We start from the raw sequence: 22,606 nt of genomic DNA, 5'->3' as shown, positions 1-22,606 counted from the left end.
TTTCACAGCCAGTAGATTACCTAATGAAGTGCAGTCATTGTTACAACGTATCAGGCAAGAATGAAGAAGTGTTTGGATCTGGACCACAGCCATGGAGCTTTCTGTTTTACTCCAGTATCATTTACAATACGCGTTGGTGTTTATGGGACATTCTTTTTCGCCAAAAAACACTAACCTGCAATCAGAAAACAGGGAATCATCTCTGGAAGGGAGATGGGAAGTGTTACACTGGCTTCTGAGCCAGTTTATCCAGAGAGTGGGGTCTTCCCCAACTGGCTCTCGAGTTCTACCGCCCACCTGCACCGACAGGTGAGGCGGGCCAAGGTGTGCCGCGCGTGCGCACTGGAGCGAGCCAGCAGGAAGTGCTAAAGGTTATTGTCCTCGGAAAGTTGCTCACTCAGTCAGCACAATGGGCTGCAGCAATTGTTTGCAGCTCGCTGCTGTTCTCAGCCTCGCCTTGTGTTCTTTGGTCTGGGCAGGTAGGTTTTTAATGTATTCATATATCTTCATATGAATAGTTCATTTAACCAATCGAGCGCCCGACGAGTTTTCCAAAGAGCTGTGTTTCTTCCTGTTGTGAAACGAGTTAGGGTTCGACATGTTTATGCAGGCTGTTCTGCATGTTTTGCTTGCACTACTCCAGTAGACTATTTAGATATTTGGATTTTAGTTTAGTCAAATGTTTTACTGGGGTTTGATAGGAGTTTCACTGATAGGGTGTTCATGTCCTTAGTACTTATATAAAAGGTAAGATAGTTATTACTTGGTGTTATTTAGAGCGCAACTAGTCTTACGTTGATAAAATGTAGCAACCATCAAGTGTGTCGTTTTGAATGGTAATTAAAGTTGTAAAAAGTATTTTTCCCCCTCCCCCTCCCTTCTCTAACAAATATTCACTAGTTTATGCAGTTGTGATGGCTATTCTAATTATAATAAGTCCTTCTGAAGCGCCTCAGGCAATCATCCGTTTGGGAGGATGTTACCTGCGAAATATTTTCGGCACTCTTTTTCCTCCTATGTTTGATAGTGATTTAAATTTCCTTGATTGCTTGATCCTTGATCACCCATTCAAACGAAGTTTATTCGGTATGTTGTGCTCAAACCAATGAAGAAGAAATTCCTGACGTCTGTTCTAAAAATAACCTTGTTAATTTCAAATCTGTGTCTCTGGTGTATATTCCCACAGAAACGTTCATGGTAATAGTTTTTTTTTAATCTGTAATATTGTTAGATATCTCGATTTAAAATAACTTTCTTTCCAGGTTGGTCAGTCCAAGTTTCTTTAGTAAGAGCCCTCAAACTATGGATGGACCTAATGTATCTTTTCTCTACTACTTCCAGCTATTAGATGCCTTCTTGTTGACCAAAACTATCAGAAAGTGTGAACTTGAGTAGGAACACAATAGAGGTGTATTGTTACCTGCTCTAGCTTGTACTCAGTCAAAATGCTGGAAACCTGAAATAAAAACCAGGAAATGCTTGCAGCACTTAGCAGGTCAAGTACATCTGAAGATAACAACATTGCAGGTCCCACCAGGACTCATTTATGCTTGGTGAAGTCCATAGCCTGTCAGTTTTAATGATTAATACTTTGCAATTGTTGGGCATATTTAATGTTGAGCCAACTAATACTTTCTTGCCTCTATCAATTTCAACTGTAGTTACTTCAGTGCCATTCCTGAAGTATGGTTGTTATTATTTTTAACACCCATTTAGTAAAATGTTACATACATTCTGTCTGCACTAAATGATTTTTTTTATTTTTGTTCTATCCTCTGAAGTGGCACTTCTGATTCTATTACCTCTCCTATTTTGACATACTGAAATTTAAGGACTGGCTAAATAAAAGTTGCTTGTAAATTGTAACGGTTCCAGCAGTGAATGTAGAGGCACTGCACATTCCACCTTTCCATTTTTTGATATTTTCTCATTAATATTTTAATATACCGAAGAGAATGTTCTCTGTATTTTCTAATCTATTCCCAAGGTTTTTTCTTTCCAGGTTCATATTCTGGCCACCACTGAGTTGTTGACCCTAGTACAGTAATACAATTGCATTCCAGCCTCATCTAGCTAAACCAATCAATAGATCATAACAGAATGAAACAGAAAATTTGGTCACATTTACATAAAACAGCTAAGTTGGAAATAACAATTAGATGATTATTTTACTTTGTGTATGTGTCCTTCATTTCCCCTCCCATTCACTCTGACCTCTCTGTCTTTGGCCCCCACATAGAATTACAATGGTTCCTAATGGAGACTAATCGACCCGTATCTCATATTTGTCATATAGCCTCTAGTCTAAAAATTAGCATCACTGCATTGAACTATTGGCTTCATCCTTCCTTCATTTTCTTCACAGCAGAGGTTATTGTAGGGTGCATTGTTGATGTTTATGGTCCTATAGAGTGCTTTGTTGATGTTTAGTTCAAAGGTAATTTTTTTTCATTTTGTAGCAACAGCATTTACAGAAGGTGACAGTAAGAGAGGTGATGTGTGAGAATAGAACAATCTGTACTCTTACTGTTGAGTTATTTTGATTATATTTCTCTTCACAGCTCATGGACTTGCTGTAATTGCCAACAGTTTTTGTTTTGACTTCAAAGCTGACTGGACCTTATCTTTCATCCTTCCCAAGCTCTCACCTTCTCATCAAATAGACCTTCACTATCTTAGCAATTCACATTTGTACTTCTTTCTTCAGCATGGCTCAGTGGTTAGCACTGCCGCCTCACAGCACCAAGGACCCGGGTTCAATTCCAGCCTCGGGCTCAATTCCAGCCTCGGGCAACTGTCTGTGTGGAGTTTGCACATTCTCCCCGTGTCTGCATGGGTTTCCTGCTAGTGCTGTGGTTTCTTGCCACAGTCCAAAGATGTGCAGGTCAGCTGGATTGGCCATGGGAAATGCAAGGTTACAGGGATTGGGTAGGGATGTCAGTCTGGGTGGGATGCTTCTCAGAGGGTCATTGTGGACTTGATGGGCTGAATGGCCTGCTTCCACACTGTGGGGATTCTCTGACTCCTTACTTTAACCTTTATTTTCATTGGTTGAGATGATGTCATTATCACAATGTTCTCCAATATATTTGACATTTTTAATACGTTTTCCCTGATTCAGTTAATATATTCCCTCACATCTTCCCTTCTCAGCTCACAAGAGGGAATGAGCTAACTTATTATTTGTCTTTTCATGCATACTAAGGGACCTACCAATCATAGCTGCATAGGAACAAGGGTAGGGAATCAGTCCTTTGGGTCTGCTCAACTGTTCCACATCATAGCTGATCATATCTTTTCCTGCACTATCTCCATATCTTTTAATGTCATTAAGGGGATCAGTTAGCTGAATTGGCTGAGCAGTTGGTTTGTGATTAAAAAATAACACCAATAGCACAGGTTTAATTCCCCCACCAGCTGAGGTTAACATGAAGGTCCCTTGCCTAAGTCCTCTGGGACTATGGCAACTTTACCTTTAATGTCATTGGTCTCCAGAAACCGATAGATATCGGTCTTGAACCACTGAATGATTGAGCTTCCACAAACCTATGGGGTAGAGAATTCCAGAGACTTGCCAACTTTTGTGAAGAAATCGCTCCTCTTCTCAGTCTTAAATGTCCTGACTGTCATCCTGAGATTATGTACCCTGGTTCTACCGTCAGCATCTGAGGTAACATCCTATCTATGTCCACCCTATCATCCACTCTAAGAAGTTTTTTTAAGTTTCAATGAGATCACCACATATCCTCTGAAACCGTAGGAGATATAAATCCAGTTTTCACAATCTCACCTCATAAAATAGTCATTCCAGTGACTATTCTAGGAAACATCTTTTGCACTCTTTTTATTACAAGTTTATCCTTCCTTGGATAAGGAGACCAAAACTGTACACAATATTACAGGTGAGGTCTCACCAAGACTGTGTGCAACTACAGTAAGTCATTTTTACTTCTGCTGTCAAATCCCCTTGAAGTGAATGCCAACATACTGTTTGCCTTTCTCATTGCTTGCTGCACTTGCATATTGTCTTTTGGTGACTCCTGGATGAGGACACCTGATCCTCTTCTAACAGCTATACTTCCTAACCTCTCACCACTTAAGAAATTTTCTGCCGCAATGTTTTGCACTGAAGTGAATAATTTCACATTTAATTATATTGTGTTCCATCTACCATGTTCTAGCCATTCACTTTGCCTGTCCACATTCTCTAAAGCCTTCTGGAACCTTCCTTTCAATTTGCATTCACATCCAGATTTATATTGTCAGCAAATTTGGAAATATTACAATTGGCCCCCACATCCAAAACATTTATGCAGATTGTGAACAGTTGTGGACTTAGCACTGACCGTTGTGATGCCCCAATAGTAACAGCTTGTCATTCTGAGACTGTCTGTCTTTCTGCCTGTTAACCAATTCTCATTTCATTCCCTCTGAGGGGCAGAATCCCTACAGTGTGGAAATAGGCCTTTCGGCCCAACAAGTCCGCACTGACCCTTGGAGCATCCCACCCAGACCCATCCCCCTATAATCCACCTAATCTACACATCCCTGAATGCTACGGGTAATTTAGCATGGTCAATCAACCTATCCTGCACATCTTTGGACTGTGGCAGGAAACCAGAGCACCCGGAGGAAACCCACGTAGACACATGGAGAATGTGCAAACTCCACACAGACAGTCGCCTGGGGGTGGAATCGAACCCAGGTCCCTGGCGCTGTGAGACAGCAGTGCTAATCACTGAGCAGCAGTGAAAGATAACTAGCAATCCACCACTATCTCTACTGTTCCTTCCTTTTATGGCCTGAAAAGAGCTCATCTGATCCAAGCGATTTCTTTTTTTTCTTTTTCAAGTAACTAATATCAATTGCATATTGCTCTTCAGTTACACAAGTCCCTAGTATTTCTGGGAGAGTTTTTATATCTTCTTTTGTGACCACAGATATAAAGTTTAGTTTGGTTACTCCTGCACTTCCCGGTTCTCCTCCATAACTGTTACTGTTCGCACATGTAATACACCTACATTTATCCTTGCTAATCACTTTCATTTAGTTTTTTTATAGAAACTTTTATAGTCCTCCTTTATGTCCCTTTGTTAACTTGTGTTCATATTCTCTCTTCCCTCTCCTTATCGGTTTCTTGACCCTCCTTTGGGTCCTGAATTACTCCCAATCCTCAGGTTTGCTACTGTTTCTTAAAAACCACTTCCTTTGATGTGGGCTAGGCATTTCCAGCCTTCTGTTTTTGACTTGTAACATTTCCAAATCACTGTCTTTATTAAATGTACTTGTTATAAATAACTCAGGCTTAATATTCCTTTCACTATGGGCACCAGGATAGCCTCTTGATATCCCCTTTTTCGCATCATAAAGATTTCGCAGATCCCCCTGTAACAAGTATATTCCTTATGCAAAAATTATTCAATTAAACACATATATCATTTTGTTTAACTTACAACTTGACCTCAGATCTTTCCACTTCTTGGGCTCAGAATCTGTCTTGACCTCCAGTTGGACCAGAGATTGCTCTCAATTTTCCTTCCAATATGTTAATTCTTTTGTACTGTAAAGAAACACTTTTTTACTGTGTAAATATGATATTACACAGCATAGGTATGGTGCAGGACATGATTGTAATTCCCTGTGATATGGGAGTGGTGAACTCAGTTGTTAGTGTGATGATGGATCAGGGTGAAACCACATTCAATGGAACAGAAGAAAAATCAGAAGCACAAAGAAGATGTGGAGTGCTTTGCCAAATGATTTGATGCACACATGTTACTGCTGAAGTGAGACTTGAAGCTTTAAGTCTCCTTTCTTTCTTTTTTTTTTCTTTCTTTCTTTTCTTCTTTCTTTCTTTTTTTCTTTCTTTCTTCTTTCTTTTTTTCTCTCTCTCTCTCTCTCTCTCTCTCTCTCGCTCTCTCTCTCTCTCTCTCACCTTTAGCCACTGCTGTCTCCCAAAGGCATTTTCTCAGTCCTTTTCATTATCTCATTACCATGCTGCTGCTCAACAACATCAACTGAACAGTGTCGATTTTCATATATACACTCTGTTTCACGGGTGGTGAAACAATTAATGCTTATCTGGCATCTGTAGATGAGCAGAAATTTCATCCAGATCAATTCTGGGAAAACTGTTTTCTGTCCTGGCCACGCGGAGGATCTGCATATGTTGATCAGAGTGCAGAACCATCAGCTTCTGCTTCTGGAGATTGCTGCCATGCACGGGCCTCAAAGGTCCGCACATGACAGCAAAAGCTAGAGGGAATGTAGGTTCCTGCTGCAAATTCCTTCCACAGCTACTGACTTTATCTTTCTCTCTCTAGCAAACAATCTGAGATTAAGTTGGTCTGTTTGTAACCTTTCTGTTACATTTGATTCAGATGAACTTCTCACCTGCATTAGTTGTGTTATCACTTGGCCTGCCTGTTTCCATCTCCATAAAGTTGTTCAATTTTGTCCCTGTCTCAGCTCATCTGTTCTGAAACTCTCATTTGTGCCTTCATTACCTCTGGACTCAACCATCCAATGCACGTTGGCTGGTCTCCCACACGCAGCTTCAGGTCATCCAAAACTTTGCTGCCTGTGTCTTAACTTGCACAAAATTGCCTTTCCCTATCACCCCTCACCGCTGACCAATATTGGCTCTCGGTTGCGTAATGCCATTATTTTAAAATTCCCATCCTTGTTTTCAAATTCCTTGGTGACTTTATCCCTCCTTATCACTGTAAGCTCCTCCAATCTCTCAATCCTGAGATAACTATGGCAATCTCATTCTGGCTTCTTGTACATTTTCCAATTTTAATTGTTCTGCCATTAGTGGCAACACTTCCCAAGACACCAAGCACTAGAATACCTCTCTACCTTTCTAGACCATAAGATATGGGAGCAGAATTAAGCCATTCAGCCCACTGTGTCTGCTCTGCAATTCAATCATGGCTGAAATGTTTCTCAACCTCATCTGCTTCCCTCTCCCCGTAACCCTTGATCACTTACTAATTAAGAACCTAGCTATCTCTGACTTAAGTACATTCAATGACTTGGCTTCCACAGCCTTCTGTGGCAATAAATTCTACAGATTCACCACCCTCTAGCTGAAGAAATTTCTCCCCATCTCAGTTCTAAAGAGTCGTCCCTTCACTCTGAGGCTGTGCTCTCAGGTCCTAGTCACTCCTAGTGGAAACATCATCTTCACATCCATTCTATTTCTACCTCACTTTTCTCCTTTAAAATAAGGCTTAAAATCAACTTCAAGCTTATGGTCATCTAACCAAATATCTCCTTATATAGTGCTGTGTCATTCTTGTTTTCTAATGTTTCTGTGTTGGGATGTTTTATGCTAAAAATCATAAAGCTGTTGTTGTAAATTTGGGATTCGAAATCTGGGGGAACTTTATTGCAATATTTCAAAGATTAACAAATTGCACACTCACTCTGTAACTATCTGGATATAGTAGAGCATTTAGTTGTTAAGTATGTGATAACATTATTTCATGTTAACAACATAAAATGTCTAACTTGAGGATATTTTAAAAATAGTCTAAACATGTTTTCATTCAAAATCAATGCTGTAAGTGTCTAAATGCTGTGTTAAGTGCAAAAGTGATTCTACTTTCTTTTTAAAGCTTTAACCAATAGTGGTTCCTCTTTCTCCATCAATCTTATCACTGCAGTACAACAAAAAACTTCCAGTTTTACAGTACAAATAAGTCCATTTGTAGAAAGTCCACAAAACCAACCAAGCTTGCTTTCCTCACTTTGAGAAGGTATTTCTATCAATTAAAGAACTAAAATGTGTATTTATTGCTGTTCACACTTAACACTTAAATGTCTGTTGTTTTCACTTTTAGCTGAAGTGTGTTCTTTGCACTTGCAGATGATGACATGAATTTTACTGTTACCATTAGTCCTGGAGAAGAATTGCCAAATAAAACAATCTACGTAATCAAACACAAAAATGTTTCATTCAGTTGCTCAAGCACACTTCAACTAGAGCAGAACATATCCTGGATTTTTGTTCATCCGGATTCAAATCAGGAAGTTTTTACAAGTGTAGAGGGAGCACATACTGAATTTACACTTTTTGATATAAGTTACGACAACCAGGGGAATTACACCTGCTCAAAAAACGTCAGTGAAACCAAAGAAGTCCTTGTCTACTGTAAGTTATATTTACAATCGCTTTCTAATATCTCTCACAAATATTTCACTAATGATCAATACAGCAAAATTTCCAGCTATTGTAGATTAACACTAATTACACGCAAGTGTAATTGTTTTAAATTGATCACTTTTGCTGTCTCAAGCTGTAACTTTCCATATCAGCAAGTACTTCATTAATATAAGAAAAGATCCAAAAATGAAAATAAACAATGTATAACATCTTGACTTTGTTTATAATTTTATTCCCGTGTAGTATCACTGACATGTGTTAAGATTTGATCAGTTCCGGGACAAAAAGAATCATTTGAATGCTTGGCTTAAATTACTGAGAGATACCTACAATGATTTTCAAAAAAATGCGTTGGAATATGAAGTTAGTGAAACATTATGTTTGGGAGGTCCCTAGCATCCCACTTTCTTTTTTTCCCCCCCACAAAAAACGTGGTTCCCCTGAAGTAAGCTGTGGGGGTTTGCCAAGGCATTCAACGGGTGTCTGAATAAGGGAATAAAGTTATCAAGAAGTAGGAGAGAGGAAGCTTATTTAAAGCATTTTAAACTGTGTGATGAATTTAATGGCCATAATATAAGCAGTTAAGTCCTGTAAAAATGATAGTAATGTTGTAGTATCATCAACATCTGCTAAAACTTTGTTTGTATTCTTTTGAGTTAAGAAGTTGAGGGTGATTTAACTGAGGTATTCAGAATGATAAAATGATTTGATGGTTTCACTGATCAATCTTATTTCCAATTGTTGGCATAATCTTAAAACTGGAATTTCATCATTTAGGCACAAAATAATAAAGCGCCTTTATCTAACACATGAGAGCTGATCTGGAAAATGTGCCCTCAAAATGCTTTGTGTCAAGTGAAATTTTCATTGAGTAATGACATTGAGGCTGTTCGTTTGCTGCAAAGTGACCTAAAAGGTCCCACATACAAGTCAGCTCCTATAAGTTACCATACAAAACAAAGGCATATGCAAAATATAATTAGAGGTGGGATTAATGAAGGGATATTGCTCAAAGGTGGAATTCTCTCCCAAAATGTCTCTTCGTCTCAAGTTTTAAGATACTTCTTAAAAAGCTGTGTCTCCGACAAAGCTTTGATGTGGTTCTGTAACAAATTTTATTTGATGATTCCCCTCAGAAGTCCTCTGGGGGTTTTATTGCCTTAAGGATGCTATTTGAAACCACGTTGTTGTAACTGATCCATTGGTACAAATATTGCAAGACCTGACATATAGAAAGCTTTTTATTTTAAAAAAAAAGGTCTCATAGTAGCCATTTTGGTATCTTGAGCACTGATGTCTCCTTATTGGTATTATGTAATAAATGGTAAGAATTTATTGTAAGTTTAGGAATTTGGAACAGGAGTATGCCCCTCACCCTTTCTCCATCATTGAACTAGATCATGACTGATCTAGTTTTGACAATTGGATATGTCAATAGCTATCAAATTGTTACCAACTTAATTCAATTTTCTTTTTCAAGAACTGAAAAAGAGAGACAAACTGCAGATATAAATATAGAATTCAACCATGAAAAGCTCTTTCATAAAGTCGCTAAAAGGCTTAACAGCCTGGTACTTTTTATCTTTCTATTCAAAAATCAGCTCATGTAATTGAAGGAAATTAAAAATAAATAGTTCCAAAACAAAGAGAAACCTTCAGGATATGAAATTCATCAATTGGAAAGAATCCAGGAAGCAACTAATATCTGAAGCTTCTGAACTAATTTTTCAGACCATAGTACTAAAAGCTTCTATGGGAAGGTACAATACTGTTGCTGCAAGCATAAACCCCTTCCCTTTCAACAAACTATCTATACACTATTATAAATATTATGAAGCAAAACCAATTAGTATGCTATGGCATTTAATGTTCATTTTTCAGATCCACCAAAGGGGCTTCCAGTGTGTCATGCAGCATTTTCTGATGATTATGTGCAGCTGTTTTGTTCTTGGACTGAAGGATATCCTTATCCGGCATTTGCTTGGTCAAGCGAAAATCAGAAATTTGGACCACATGGGCTAGTTGGGTCAAATGATACCACAATACGAGAAATTAAAGGGTCAAAGATCCATGATGGTCAATTGTTTAAATGTGTGGGTTATCACATTGCATATGAACAAAGGATGGAAAAGTCATGCTCGTTGACATTGAGTAAGTAAAATTTGTTCACTGTGCTATTAGAAACAGAAAAATCTATTAAGAAGCTAGTAATACAATGCTTTAGCTGGTTTAAATAAAAATGGTCATGGTAATATCTTTAAGTAGTTTTTAATCAAGCCCCTTATATGATACTGTAAACCAGATATCTCAACAGCAGTCTTCATATGGAATGGAAAGAGGAGAGAATCAAGCACCTTAAGATCACTGACCAATGCACATATTGTTTTGACATTGAAGCAATCATAATTGAATGGATACTTTTAATGCTGTTGCGAGCAACCATGTTTTACTGACCATGTGATATCATGCATCACAGTAAATTGAACTGCAAAGGCCAGTTAGTCATTAAGAATGATTTAATGTGCCAGTAAATGCTCGTTTGCTGAGATGTCAAGGTATTGTCTTTTGCCAAATCTGGATATGAAACACACCTCATGCTTTGAAGCAGATGGTCTAATTGAAGTGGAAACTGAATAGTTGCAAACAACTTAAAAGGCACATCATGGTTATAAAATATGTTTTCTGCATGTAGGTGAAATTACCTCCTTTGATGTATCTTAAAGGTTTGCTTGCATTGTGGGTGTAATCCAAAGAAAAACCTTATAAAACTTGTTTTTATTCAGTTTTCATCAGTATTGAGCAGAGCTGAAGTTTATTCATAGAATCATAGAATCCCTGGAAGTAGGCAATTAGGCCCATCAATTCTACACTGACCCTCCAAAGAAAATTCCACCCAGATCTACCCCCTACCCTATTCCTGTAACCCTGCATTTCCCATGGCTAATCCACCTAGACTGCACATCCCTGGACACTATGAGCAATTTAGCATGGCCAATCCACCTAACATGCATATCCTTTGACTGTGGGAGGAAACTGGAGCACCCAGAGGAAATGCACACAGACAAGGTCCACACAGACAGTTGCCCGAGACTGGAATCGAACCTGGTCTCTCGCAGCAGAGCTAACCACTGGCTACCTACTGAAAACCAAGCTGCATTTGATTTTTAGCATGTTCAGCAGGAACTGCGTCCAACTTGCATTCTTTGTCTGCACTGATCAATATTTTCTGCATTTATAACTATAGGAAGTATTAATTGTATGGAAGTGCAAAAACCTTTTAAGTTCACCAGTAGCAAATAATGGGCACAGAAAGAGTGTAGAGACTGAGGCTAGTTCCCGACCCCTCTCTTGGAGGGTCACCTCAGAGAAAGGAAATATGAAATTCTGAGCTTACATTACTTAAGTTTAGTTTCTATTTTGTGAATTTCTTAAAATTGATCTGACTGTGACTAGATGCAATGTTCATCAGGTATGGCAGGAAAATGGCACTTGCACAATATGCTTGCATTTTTGATAAGCAAATGTTTTTAAAAAGTCCTAAAATTTACAGTAGGTGAGTTTCAGTGAATGCTACTTGAGGTTTTTGAATGACCAGCATTTAATGTATTCAACTTGCGGATATTTTCACTTGATTTTTGTGATTGAAATTGAAAAGATAAAAATATTAAACATGAGATTACACAATATTTTCCCTCTTTCATTTTACCCAAGAAATGTTTTTTTTCACTAATTCCAAAATTTATTCAATTGCAGTGTAGAATTAGCTTAGTATTTTAGTAAGAAAGACCAAAATATCTATTCGATGTTCATGAACCAAAACTCTTGTTTTTTTTCAGAGGCTCCACTTCCAGAATCACAACCTCTTGTAACTGGATATGTAGGGAAAAATACAACATTGACCTGTCACAGTAAGGAAGGAAATCCACCTCCCAAATTAACTTGGTGGAGAAATGATGAGGAGGAAATTTTCTCAAGCAGCAAATACATAATCTCAGAAGAAGGTGTTGTTTCAAGCTTAACAATATTGATGTCCTCAAAAGAGCAGGATGAAGGAAGATACATTTGCAAGAGTGAGAATCCTTTGGGGATTAAAGAGGTCGAAATATGGGTCTCATTTAACAGTGAGTTAATTACTGTAACTATTGGTCTGAGAATAAACACTTTTGGATCTCATTATAAGTTTATATGCTATATGATTCATTGAATAGTTTTGCAAAACTTACTTTTTAAAACATCATTTTGTAGCTATTGACATTGACAATATTAACTTTGTTCTTCCTTTTATACAAACAGCTAAAGTCATTTCTGGATTAGTTGGGGGAATCACTATCTTTTTACTCCTAAGTGCTGCAGCAGTTTTTGGAGTTCTCCTGTACAGAAACTGGAACAAGTTTATCACCAGTAAGTACTAAGCATAGTTTTTTTTTACAGTGAGCAGCAACTTTTAAGTAGTTTGGTTAGGAATAATTATTCTGATGATGTCACTAGGATTTCAATGAAATGTAATGCTTGTGAAATTTTCATACCAGGTTCGGCTGAACTAAAGCGTGCAACTTGACAATTTATAAATATTACACTTTAAGGTTATTCCGTTTAGGGAGACAATTCTGAACTTGTAACATTAGAAATACTTTTACATTATCTGACTAAGCTTAGTTCTCTCTCCCTGGTTTTTTATCTATTCCAGTAACTTGTCAGTCTTTTGTACTTTTGCAGTGTAGTGCAAAGACCCACATTGTCAATTTGTTACTTCAGTTGTAGTTTTATATGTATTACATTTACAAGTTTAGGACACTAATTTTAATTCAAATTTTGAACTTTAAGCTGTGTTAAAGCTTCAGACTTGCTTATCTCCCACTGCATACCGTATTCGTGTTTACAGTTGGACTTTATCTGTAAATCAGTGACTTCTGTTTTTTGCAATCACTGTCTTACCTTCCAACCTCCAATCAACATGGAAGAATTGTAATCCCAATGGAATTCTGTGTAGAGTTTAATTTTACTTTGTGACTTCTATTCTTGTATCATCAGAACAGAATGCCTGCAAAAATAGATTAACTTGGCAATTTTCCCTCTTCTAAAATGATGTGTTTAGGAGTAGTAAGGCATTCTTGAGAATCAGTTAAGGACGACAGAAGGTTTTAACTAGATTTAGCAAAAGTGCTTACAATCAGCCAACTGGGGATAAGAGCAGTCTGTCTCCTGTCTGTACCATCAAGATACTTGTTAAAAGTATACAATAAATGAAACTTTGTCAGTACTGTAGTGAGTTTGAAGACCAACATTGACATTACAGAGATGGGCATAGAACAGCCAATCAGCTTACATAATTTTGTTTCCAGAAATGTAATTTAAGTTTTTAAAAGTCATTCATGGGATGTGGGCATCGTTGGCAAGGCCAGAATTTATTGCCCATTCCTAAACACTCTTGAAAAAGTTGTGGTGAACTGCCTTCTTGAACTGCTACATTCCATATGGTACACCCACCTTGCTGTTAGGGAACAAGTTCCAGGATTTGACCCAGTGACGGTGAAAGAACTGCATCATAGGTCCAAGTAAGAATGATGCATGACTTTGAGGGAAACTTTCAGGTAATGGTGCTGCCCTTGTCATACTAGACAGTAGAGGCTGGAGGTTTGGAACACATTAAGGAGCCTCGGTGAGTTGTTGCGTTGTATCTTATTGATGGTACACACTGCTTCTACTGTATATTGGTCATGGAGGGTGTGAATGCTGAAGGTGTTAAATTGGCACCAATCAAGCAGGCACCTTTGTCCTGGATGGTGCCAAGCATCTGGAGTGTTGCTGGAGCTGCACTCATCCAGGCAAGTGGAGAATGTTCCATCACACTTGATTGTGGACAGACTTTGGAGTTACTCATTGCAGTTCCCAGCCTCTGACCTGCTGTTATGGGCACAGTATGTATATGACTTGGCAATTCAATTTCAGTTCAAGGGTAATCTCTAGGATGTTGATAGTGTGGAGTTCAGTGGCAATGCCGTTGAATGTCAAGGGGGGATTGGTGGATTCTGTCCTGTTGGTGATAGTCATTATCTGGCACACTTGTTTGGCCTGTATGTTATTTGACATTTATTAGCCAAAACCTAAATGTTTTCCAGGTCTTACTACATTTGGACATGGGCTGCTTTAGTATTTTGACATGCAATCAGTGCTGGAGATTTTCACTGATGAATGCACATAATAACGAGCGAAGGTCATTGAAACAGCTGAACATGGCTGGGCTTCAGACATAACCCTGAAGAGCTCCTGCAGAATATCCTGGCACGGAGATGGTTGGTGACTCTATGACCTCCAACCCACAATAGTCATCCTTTCTGCCATTGGCTCCAGTTTTGCTTGGTCTCCTTGATGCTAGACAGAGCCAAATGCTGTCTTCATGTCAAGAGTAGAGGTTCTCACTTCCCCTTTGAGTTCAGCTCTTCTGTTTGAACTATGGCTGTAATGAGGTTCCGAACTGAGCGAGCCTGGTGGAATCTAAACTGTGTGTCAGTGAGCAGATTATTGTTGAATAAGTGTTGCTTGATAGGCTGAAGATCCCTGTAAGTGTTTCAGCTTTAGCTTTTGTACTGATATGCTGGGCTCCTCCTCACCATCTGCCACAAACCCAGTTAAACAGCTGTGTCCTTTAGGACTCAGCCATCTTGTCAGTGGTGGTGCTATCAATCCCTGTTTGATGGGCAGTAAAATCCCCACACAGAGTACATTAGGTGCCCTTGCCATCCTCTGTCTTCCAAGTAGTGGTCATCATGGAGAACAACTGAGTCATCAACTGACTGTTGTTGGTAGTGGTAATCAACAGTGGTTTTCTTTACCCATGCTTGACCTGATGCCATGAGATTTTGTGGAGTCCAGCGTCAAATTGAGGTTTCCCAGGGTAATTCCCTCCTGACTGTATACCATTGTGTCACTTCCTTTGCTAGGCCTGTACTGCTGGTGGGAAAGGATACACCATGGAATGGTCATCGTGATATCTGGAACAATGTATTTAATGCATGATTTCGTCTGATTACATCAGACTGTTGTTTGTTTTAGCCTGTGGGACATTCATCCCAATTTTCGCAGTAGCCCTGTGCTGTTAGTAAGGAGGACCTTGTAGCTTTATCAGGCCTTGTTTCCAGTGCTTTGGCTGGCTGGTTCCATTTCTTTTATTGGATTTTGTAGCATTAGACTGAGCGGTTCGCTAACCATTTCGGAGGGTGTTTAAACACCAACTACATTGCTGAGGATCTGGAGTCTTGTGGGCCAGACCAGATGAAGTTGGCTGATTTTCCTACCCTAAAGGATATTAACAGAAGAAATAGGAGGAGGAGTAGACCATCTGGCCCTCTAACCTGCTTCGCCATTCAATGAGATCACGGCTGATCTTCTTTGTGGACTCAGCTGCACTTACCCGCCCGCTCGCCATAAGCCTTAATTCCTTTACTGTTCAAAAATCCAACTGTCTTTGCCTTAAAAATATTCAACGAGGTAGCCTCAACTGCTTCGCTAGGCAGAGAATTTCACAGATTCACAACCCTTTGGAAGAAGAGGTTCCTCTTCAACTCAGCCCTAAATCTGCTTTTCGTTATTTTGAGGCTATGCCCCCTAGTTCTAATGTTCTTCTTGTTGTCTTTTTACAATAATCAATACTAGTCACTATTTGATTAGCTCTTAATGCCAGATCTATTAGTTGAATTCAGATCCCGTCAGCTGCCATGGTGGGTTTCCAACCCATGTCCTCAGAAAGCATTAGCCTGTGTCACTGGATTACTAGCCATCATCACCTTGGTCTGTAAGACATCAGCTTTCTTTTGAAAAGCTGTTTATTAACCTTACATAAACTGACATTTCTTTTTGGTATATTTTTAACCATACTGTGAAGTACTGATACTTGGTTTTAATAGTTATGCATCACTACTATTAAACATATGAGTTTTATTTTCTCTTTTTTATTTTTCAGGAAGACATTTTTGGTGAGTAATTCTTTCCTCCTTAAAGAAACTTGCAACCTGACGGGGATATAAATATTTCCTACATATATTTTTTTTTCTAAGTGTAATTGAAGCTACCTTTTTCAATCCTGGCTGAAAGAAAGCAATTTTCTATTTTAATTTGATCTACATTCTGCAGTTACTTCATGTTAATTTCTAAATTTATAATGGCTTGCAATGGAAAGGATAATTTAGAGGGGATGTTCTGAATGAAAACAAAAAGAATGTAATAAGTTTTATCCCACTTGCACCAGCTGAACATGGAGCAAGACAATGTTTTGGAATCTTGTAGCAAACACCAACATAAGCACCAGTCCAAACTGAAAGCTCCATTCTCAAGTTTAATATAAACAGTAACTAAATCCAAGTGAATTGCTACAAGAAAAGAAGTAATGGGTTCCTGCTGTAATACCAGTAAGATCAGCACACTGGCATCAGTTCTGGTAGCTCCCTCCAAATTTTTGGGAACATTAAATTCCCACTTGCTTATGCTCTTTAATTTAAATTGCTGGATAACATAAAGCTTAGTGTAAAAACAGAGCTTCACATTATCGAGTGTAGAGTGCGTATGATTTGGTCTCAGGAACCTTCATTTTCAAATTTGTAGATATAAGTGCATGTTTATGGCCAATAAAAATACTTGGGGAAAGAATTGCTATCTAAATGAGCAGCCAAGCAGTATACTTAATTTATTGCAGACATGATAGATTTGGGAGCAACAACTGGAAATGGTGTGGTTGACAAAAGAATGCTGAAAGATACGGAAGAGCTCAAGAGAAAATCACAATCTTTTGCAAGTGCAGCCAAATACAGTCATAAGTACTGCTTAGATATACATGTCAAGACATGATATACAAGGACATTGAGGTTATGAACTTATACAAGGCAACGCTGAAGCCAGATTTAGATCTGTGTTGTTTTTGGTAAAACCACAGCATGGATTCTCAAGGATGCATTAGAATGAGAAACTGTAGTTATGCTCAAGTAAGTGTCCTAGGCGAGGCCAAGACCAATGTGTATTTGATGGTTAACTATCTGGCCAAAAAAGACAGGAGAAAGCTTTGTAAAAAGTCTTATACAAAGAGTTGTTGGAGCTTTGCACTGGGAGCACTTGAAAACAAAAATGGTGTTATTTCTTCCTTTCTTTGATAAAATGATTCGAAGCAGATGAAAATAACAAGAAAAGAGCTGGTAAGTTTATGGTTCTTCTAGCAAAGGGCCCATAGAGACACTGGGGGGACTGAAGATGGACCTCATGTGTTCCAGAGGTTGGTGCTTAATTTTATTTTTTTTTAAAAAAGGAAACCAATATCTTTCCTATATTTACGTATTTGTTTATAGTAAATGAAGAGGTCAATATTGTTAGAAAAATAATGGAATGTCATATACAGTTAATTCTGCTAAAAACGCAATAATTGCATTCATGTGCAACATCGCGTTATAGAAAATCGTGCTATAGAAATAATGGGCCTATAGAAAAAGCTTAGGGGAAGACCACCAAAAATATCACTCAAAAATCACTCCAAAGTCTAACACAAAGGATAGCACAGTTTGAATAAATATTTAATTCATATCTAATAATGAAATAAAAGTAAATTTAACACCTTACCTTGAAAAAATGTTAGGATGACTTGATGGGGGGAGGAGCTTTTGAGGTTGCTCTGTTAATGCAGGGGTCTGAGGGTAGTCACCATCATCACCTTCAGGTGCAGTTGTTGCAGGGTTAGAGCAAAAAATATTTAATCTAGAAGTGGGGCTGCGGTTCATTGTCTTCTGACTGTTTCTTGGGGTTGGCTTAAAAAGCATATCCAGTTATTGCTGCTTTGCCCTTTTCCTTCTTTCATGAAGAAGCTGTTCATAAGTTGCCAAATAAGATCTTATTCCACAAACTGCAACCCTGCTGCGTTCTGCATTGTAATTATTGTCCTCTAAGAGCTGCAACTGCTTCTCAATTTCCCTCAGGACAGAAGACAAAACAGAAGTGAAAAGTTCTCGTGATGCTGCATCCTGGACTACTACTACTCCATCTCCAGCTTCCACTTCCCCCTCCGCGACAAGTTGTTGTAGATCAGCTGTAGAGAGGTCTTCACTCTGGGACTCAAGCAGCTCTTCAACATCCTCACTCTCCACTTCAAATCCAACTTGCTTTGCAAGATCAACACAATGTTCTTTGATTCTTGGAGCTCCTCTGATGGATCAAAGGTTTTAAAATCTTGAAAAAAGTATGGGCGAAGCTTCCACCAAACTGCATGCAAGCAGTCTCACAGACATCACCCCAGGCCTCCACGATAATGTCAATTGCATTCTTGATGTTAAAGCTTTTCCAAAATAGAAGAACACTGTCCTTATCCCCCTCAGTCATTGCAATCAGCCTCTTAACTGTGCACCTTAAATAATAAGCTTTAAAAGCTGCAATTGCACCCTGGTCCATGGGTTGAAGGAGAGAGGTTTGGGGGTAGAAATGGCACTTTGATATTTTCAGAAAGTTCGCCAATGGTGGGAGGATGGCTTGGCGCATTATCCAGGATGAGGAAAATCTTGAAATCCAAATTTTTTATCCCACAATACTTTCTAAACACATCTTTCGAAACAGCAACAGTAAGGTCAGAAAAAATTTGCCCTGTCATGCAACCTCTTTTGCTTGACCTAAAGTAGACTCTAGAGTAGACTTAAGGTAACTTTAAGGCTTGCAGGTTGGCAGAGTGCTACACCACAGGCTTCAGCTTTAAGTCTCCACTGGCTTTGGCACCCAGCAGCATAGTCATACGATCCTTTGCCAGCTTAGAGCCTGGAGCATGTGCTTCATTCGTAGAAATGTAGGTCCTTGATGGCATTTGCTTCCAGTATAAACTTGTCTCGTCCAAATTGAAAACTTGATCTAAGTTGTAGCCTTCTTCAATTAATTTTTTTACTATGGGAGAAAATGCCATCACATGCTCCTCATCTGCACTGGCGGCTTTGCCACATAACTTTACATTACGAAAAGCACAGCAGTTCTTAAGACTAGCAAACCAGCCACTAAAGGCAGGCGCATCTGCAGGATTTTCAGCTTTTTTTGTTAGATCTTCATAAGTTGATATGGCTTTCTCTTTTGTGGTGAGAAAGGTAATCCCAGATCGCTTTTTCCTCTGACCTTCTATCAACACACTTGGAAGCCGCTTCATCTCCTCCAAGTTCCTTTTTCCGTGACCTCACAGATTTGCTAGCACTCAGACTTGTTCCAGCAATATAGCTTGCTTTAATCTTTTCTGCATTGTCTCTAATGGTGCGTAAGGTGGACTCATTTATTCCTGTTACACGAACTATCTCACATGTTCTCTCATTACACTCAAAACACTTGATAACATCTAGCTTCTCTCCCAGCATTGTAGCCTTTCATTAATGTTCACCCAGCCGCAATTTTATCACCAGGTCGCTTCTTGCTAACATCCTTGTCACTTTGTTCTTGCATTTTTGTGGTTAACACAGCAGAATTTGCAAAAGAAAAATGAAAATCATGGAGTGCTGTACCTCTCTCCAAAAGCGCTTCACAACAAAGCCTGCAAAACGATCATGTGATGTTGGTGCGGAGACTCCTTCAGCGCTAACATTGCGCATGCTAAGGATAAAGCCTGTGAAATGATCATGTGTGATGTCGACACATACGCATCTGTGCACCGATGGGATTGCATTATAGCCAGCAGAAGTTTGCGTTTTAGAAATATTGTTCCCCTATTCGCCAGTCGCGTTATAGCCAATTTGCGTTGCTGGACCACACATTATAGCGGAATTGACTGTAATTGTTTTCAGGATCCTGTTCTGTGAAACCTGAGGACCGGTGACGTTAATCATAGATCTTTTGTTTTCTGTTCCTGCAGCAATTGACCACTCACTGCTTTATCCTAAGAGCCTACTTGAGGCTGTTTCTTCAGGTTCTCGTTACTGAAATATTAACAATTACAATCCTGGGATGAAGAAAGCTGTGTTGGCCACAAGACTCATAATTTTTGAAAGGGAATGGGATCCAAAGTCAGTAGGTGCAAAAAGACACGTTGGGCTGGATTTTAATATAAGCTTTGGAACCTCACCATTGGTTCCTGAAGGAGTCCCCATCCCCCACTTGCTAGCAATGAGACTGATGTACAGTCTTCCTTGCACGGTGGTGGAGGGGGGGGCTCCAAATTGGCTATTCCTATGGACTCAGTCTTATTAAGAAGGGCACTTCTGATCGTAGTGTTGGCAGCAGTTCAGAACCCACAGCAGCACACTGGGAGGGAAGGTGCTGCTGAGGATAGAGAAGATAACTTGGCATTGACCTGCCGTGACAACCGAGGATATAAATTAGGCTGTGCAGAACAAAGAATTGGCCCTTCTGGATAAATCATATCAGCTCCATATGAGGTCATTCGTGCCCACTGCCTGCTTTTGGAGATGTGGGTTCTCCAACTCTAATAGCTTCTCAAAGCCCCCACTCTCCATGAAAGCCTATGAAGTTGTAAAGTGATGGTGAACTTGCAAAATCACTCCATTATTGGAGGCTTAAACATTTTGATTGTCTACTCACTTCCAATCTTTCCCGAAGCCTGTCATTGGTGGTGGATATGCGTACAGTAGCCATCATTTTGCAGCTTCTTGCTCTCTTCCAGGCCTTTTCTGTCTCCAAGCTCACTGTCATGAGAGAAGGAAAGTTCTGCCCGTTTTTGCATTGCTGCATATTTTATGTAATTCTAGTGTAGTATAAATGTTTGCCTTTGAACAAGGATTTAGAGATAGTGCTGATAAAGCTAGTATGTAACTGATCTGTTGCCCCCCGCCACCCCCAGTTAAATCCTAGAGGATTAAAAATCATAATTTTCATCTAGTATTGTTGTATACAGGATAGTTACACTGATTTGCTTCACTGTAGAACAGTTTTCTCTTGCAAATAACTTGTTTTGATCACAGTGTATCTTGATTTTTTCTTCTTAGGCAAACTGGTTCTACTGTTTTTACCCTGGTGGACTCTGAGGAAGAAAATGATTTTGCAGAGGAGGGCTCATCAAGAGTAACCTCAGTTGTTAATCATCAAACTGCCCAGACAATGAATGGCCATGCTTCTGTGGAAGGTAAATAGCCTGTTGAGGTAAATGGTGTGGAAATGTATCAAAGACATTCTTGTTAAAAGACTTGTATTTTATAAATAGCTAAGACAGTATATTTGATTTGGGATTGTTTTCCTCTTAATATTCGTGATATGGATCAAGTCTGTCTTTCTGTACCATACAATTTCTGCACCGTGAGGGTGACAGGTAAATGCATGTTTATGATTTGGTTTAAATTCAGGAACTCTCCATGGTATAGATTGTATTTGCAAATGAGGAATGTAGATGATCTTTATGTAAATTATAATTGACATTATTGAGGTTTATATAGCAATTACAAATCCTGAGTTTGAGTGTGTCTATATTATAATATGCAAAAATGCTTATCATTTTTGATTTTATTCTTTCCTTCACAAGCACCATACAAAATTAACTATAAATTAAATCAGTGCTAGAGAATCTCAGCCAGTCTGGTAGCATCTATGGGGAAAAAAATAAAGTTAATGTCTGATGATTCTTCAGCACTATAAACCAACTTTGAATTACCCTTCACCCCAGTCTTCCTTTTAAGACCCATTTTGAACCTTAATAAAATGGCTGTTTTTGGTCATCCTGCAAATCATTTTTTTTCCTTTGTCTCAGCATCTGGTTTTCCTGGAATTTGTAAAGAGCTTTGGGATTTTCTGCTTTGAAGGTGTTGTACAAATGAAAGTTGTTGTTGTGGTGGTAATAACTGGAGTAAATCTATGCCATTGATATTTGGGTAATATTTTTGCCAAATCCACAATAATTGATCAATATGGCTGACAATAACATTACCATATAATGCTTTCCTCCCCTGTAGAGGGAGTGAACTCAAACAGGCTTGGTTTCCTTTCTAATTCTGCCAAATTACTTAACGTATTTGGGTAATAGTCCATGCAAAATTTTGTAACAAAGCCATTAAGCAGACTGCTTCAATTTCTCTAGTGGCCATTACCCTGAACAGGGTTTCATGTTCCAGCATCTGCAGTATTTCGCATTTACCCATAGAGTGCATGATATGAAATTATCTTGAGGTACGTCAAAGCAAAACATGCCATATGAGGACCAGTGGACTTTTACTGTGTATTCTGTAGTATTAAAGTTGAAATGTTTTGTGATGTAATTTTACAATGTTAATGAATAATGGTCTTACAAGTGAAATACAGCAGTGGTTTGCTATGACTATCTCCAGGAGACTATTCCAGTCCTGTTGCCTGTTGTTAGGCACACTTGGATTACTTACATGCTAACAACCTGTTTGGCCAAAACTCAAACACTGTGCAGAACTGGAGGAACACAGCAGGCCAGGCAGCATCAGAGGAGCAGGAAAGTCGACGTTTCAGGTCGGGACCCTTCTTCAG

At 38.9% G+C, this 22,606-nt stretch overlaps 1 protein-coding gene across 1 annotated transcript; it reads left to right on the top strand.

Moving 5' to 3' along the window:
- Positions 1-326: 326 nt before the first annotated feature.
- On the top strand, positions 327-21,245 carry vsig10 (V-set and immunoglobulin domain containing 10; the record flags this gene model as incomplete). Its single annotated transcript, XM_048592609.1, has 7 exons — positions 327-479; positions 7,874-8,158; positions 10,052-10,321; positions 12,007-12,291; positions 12,464-12,571; positions 16,131-16,143; positions 21,109-21,245. Coding segments are annotated over exons 1-7 (1,168 nt in total), but the record flags the coding sequence as incomplete, so codon positions are not given.
- Between the last annotated feature and the right edge of the window lie 1,361 nt (positions 21,246-22,606).

This window comes from Rhincodon typus, unplaced genomic scaffold (genome assembly GCF_021869965.1).
Source record: "Rhincodon typus isolate 14 unplaced genomic scaffold, sRhiTyp1.1 hic_rhity00001533, whole genome shotgun sequence".
Taxonomy (NCBI): Eukaryota; Metazoa; Chordata; class Chondrichthyes; order Orectolobiformes; family Rhincodontidae; genus Rhincodon; species Rhincodon typus.
The sequence above is the reverse complement of the archived record's forward strand: the minus strand, read 5'-3'. Positions and strand labels throughout refer to the sequence as shown.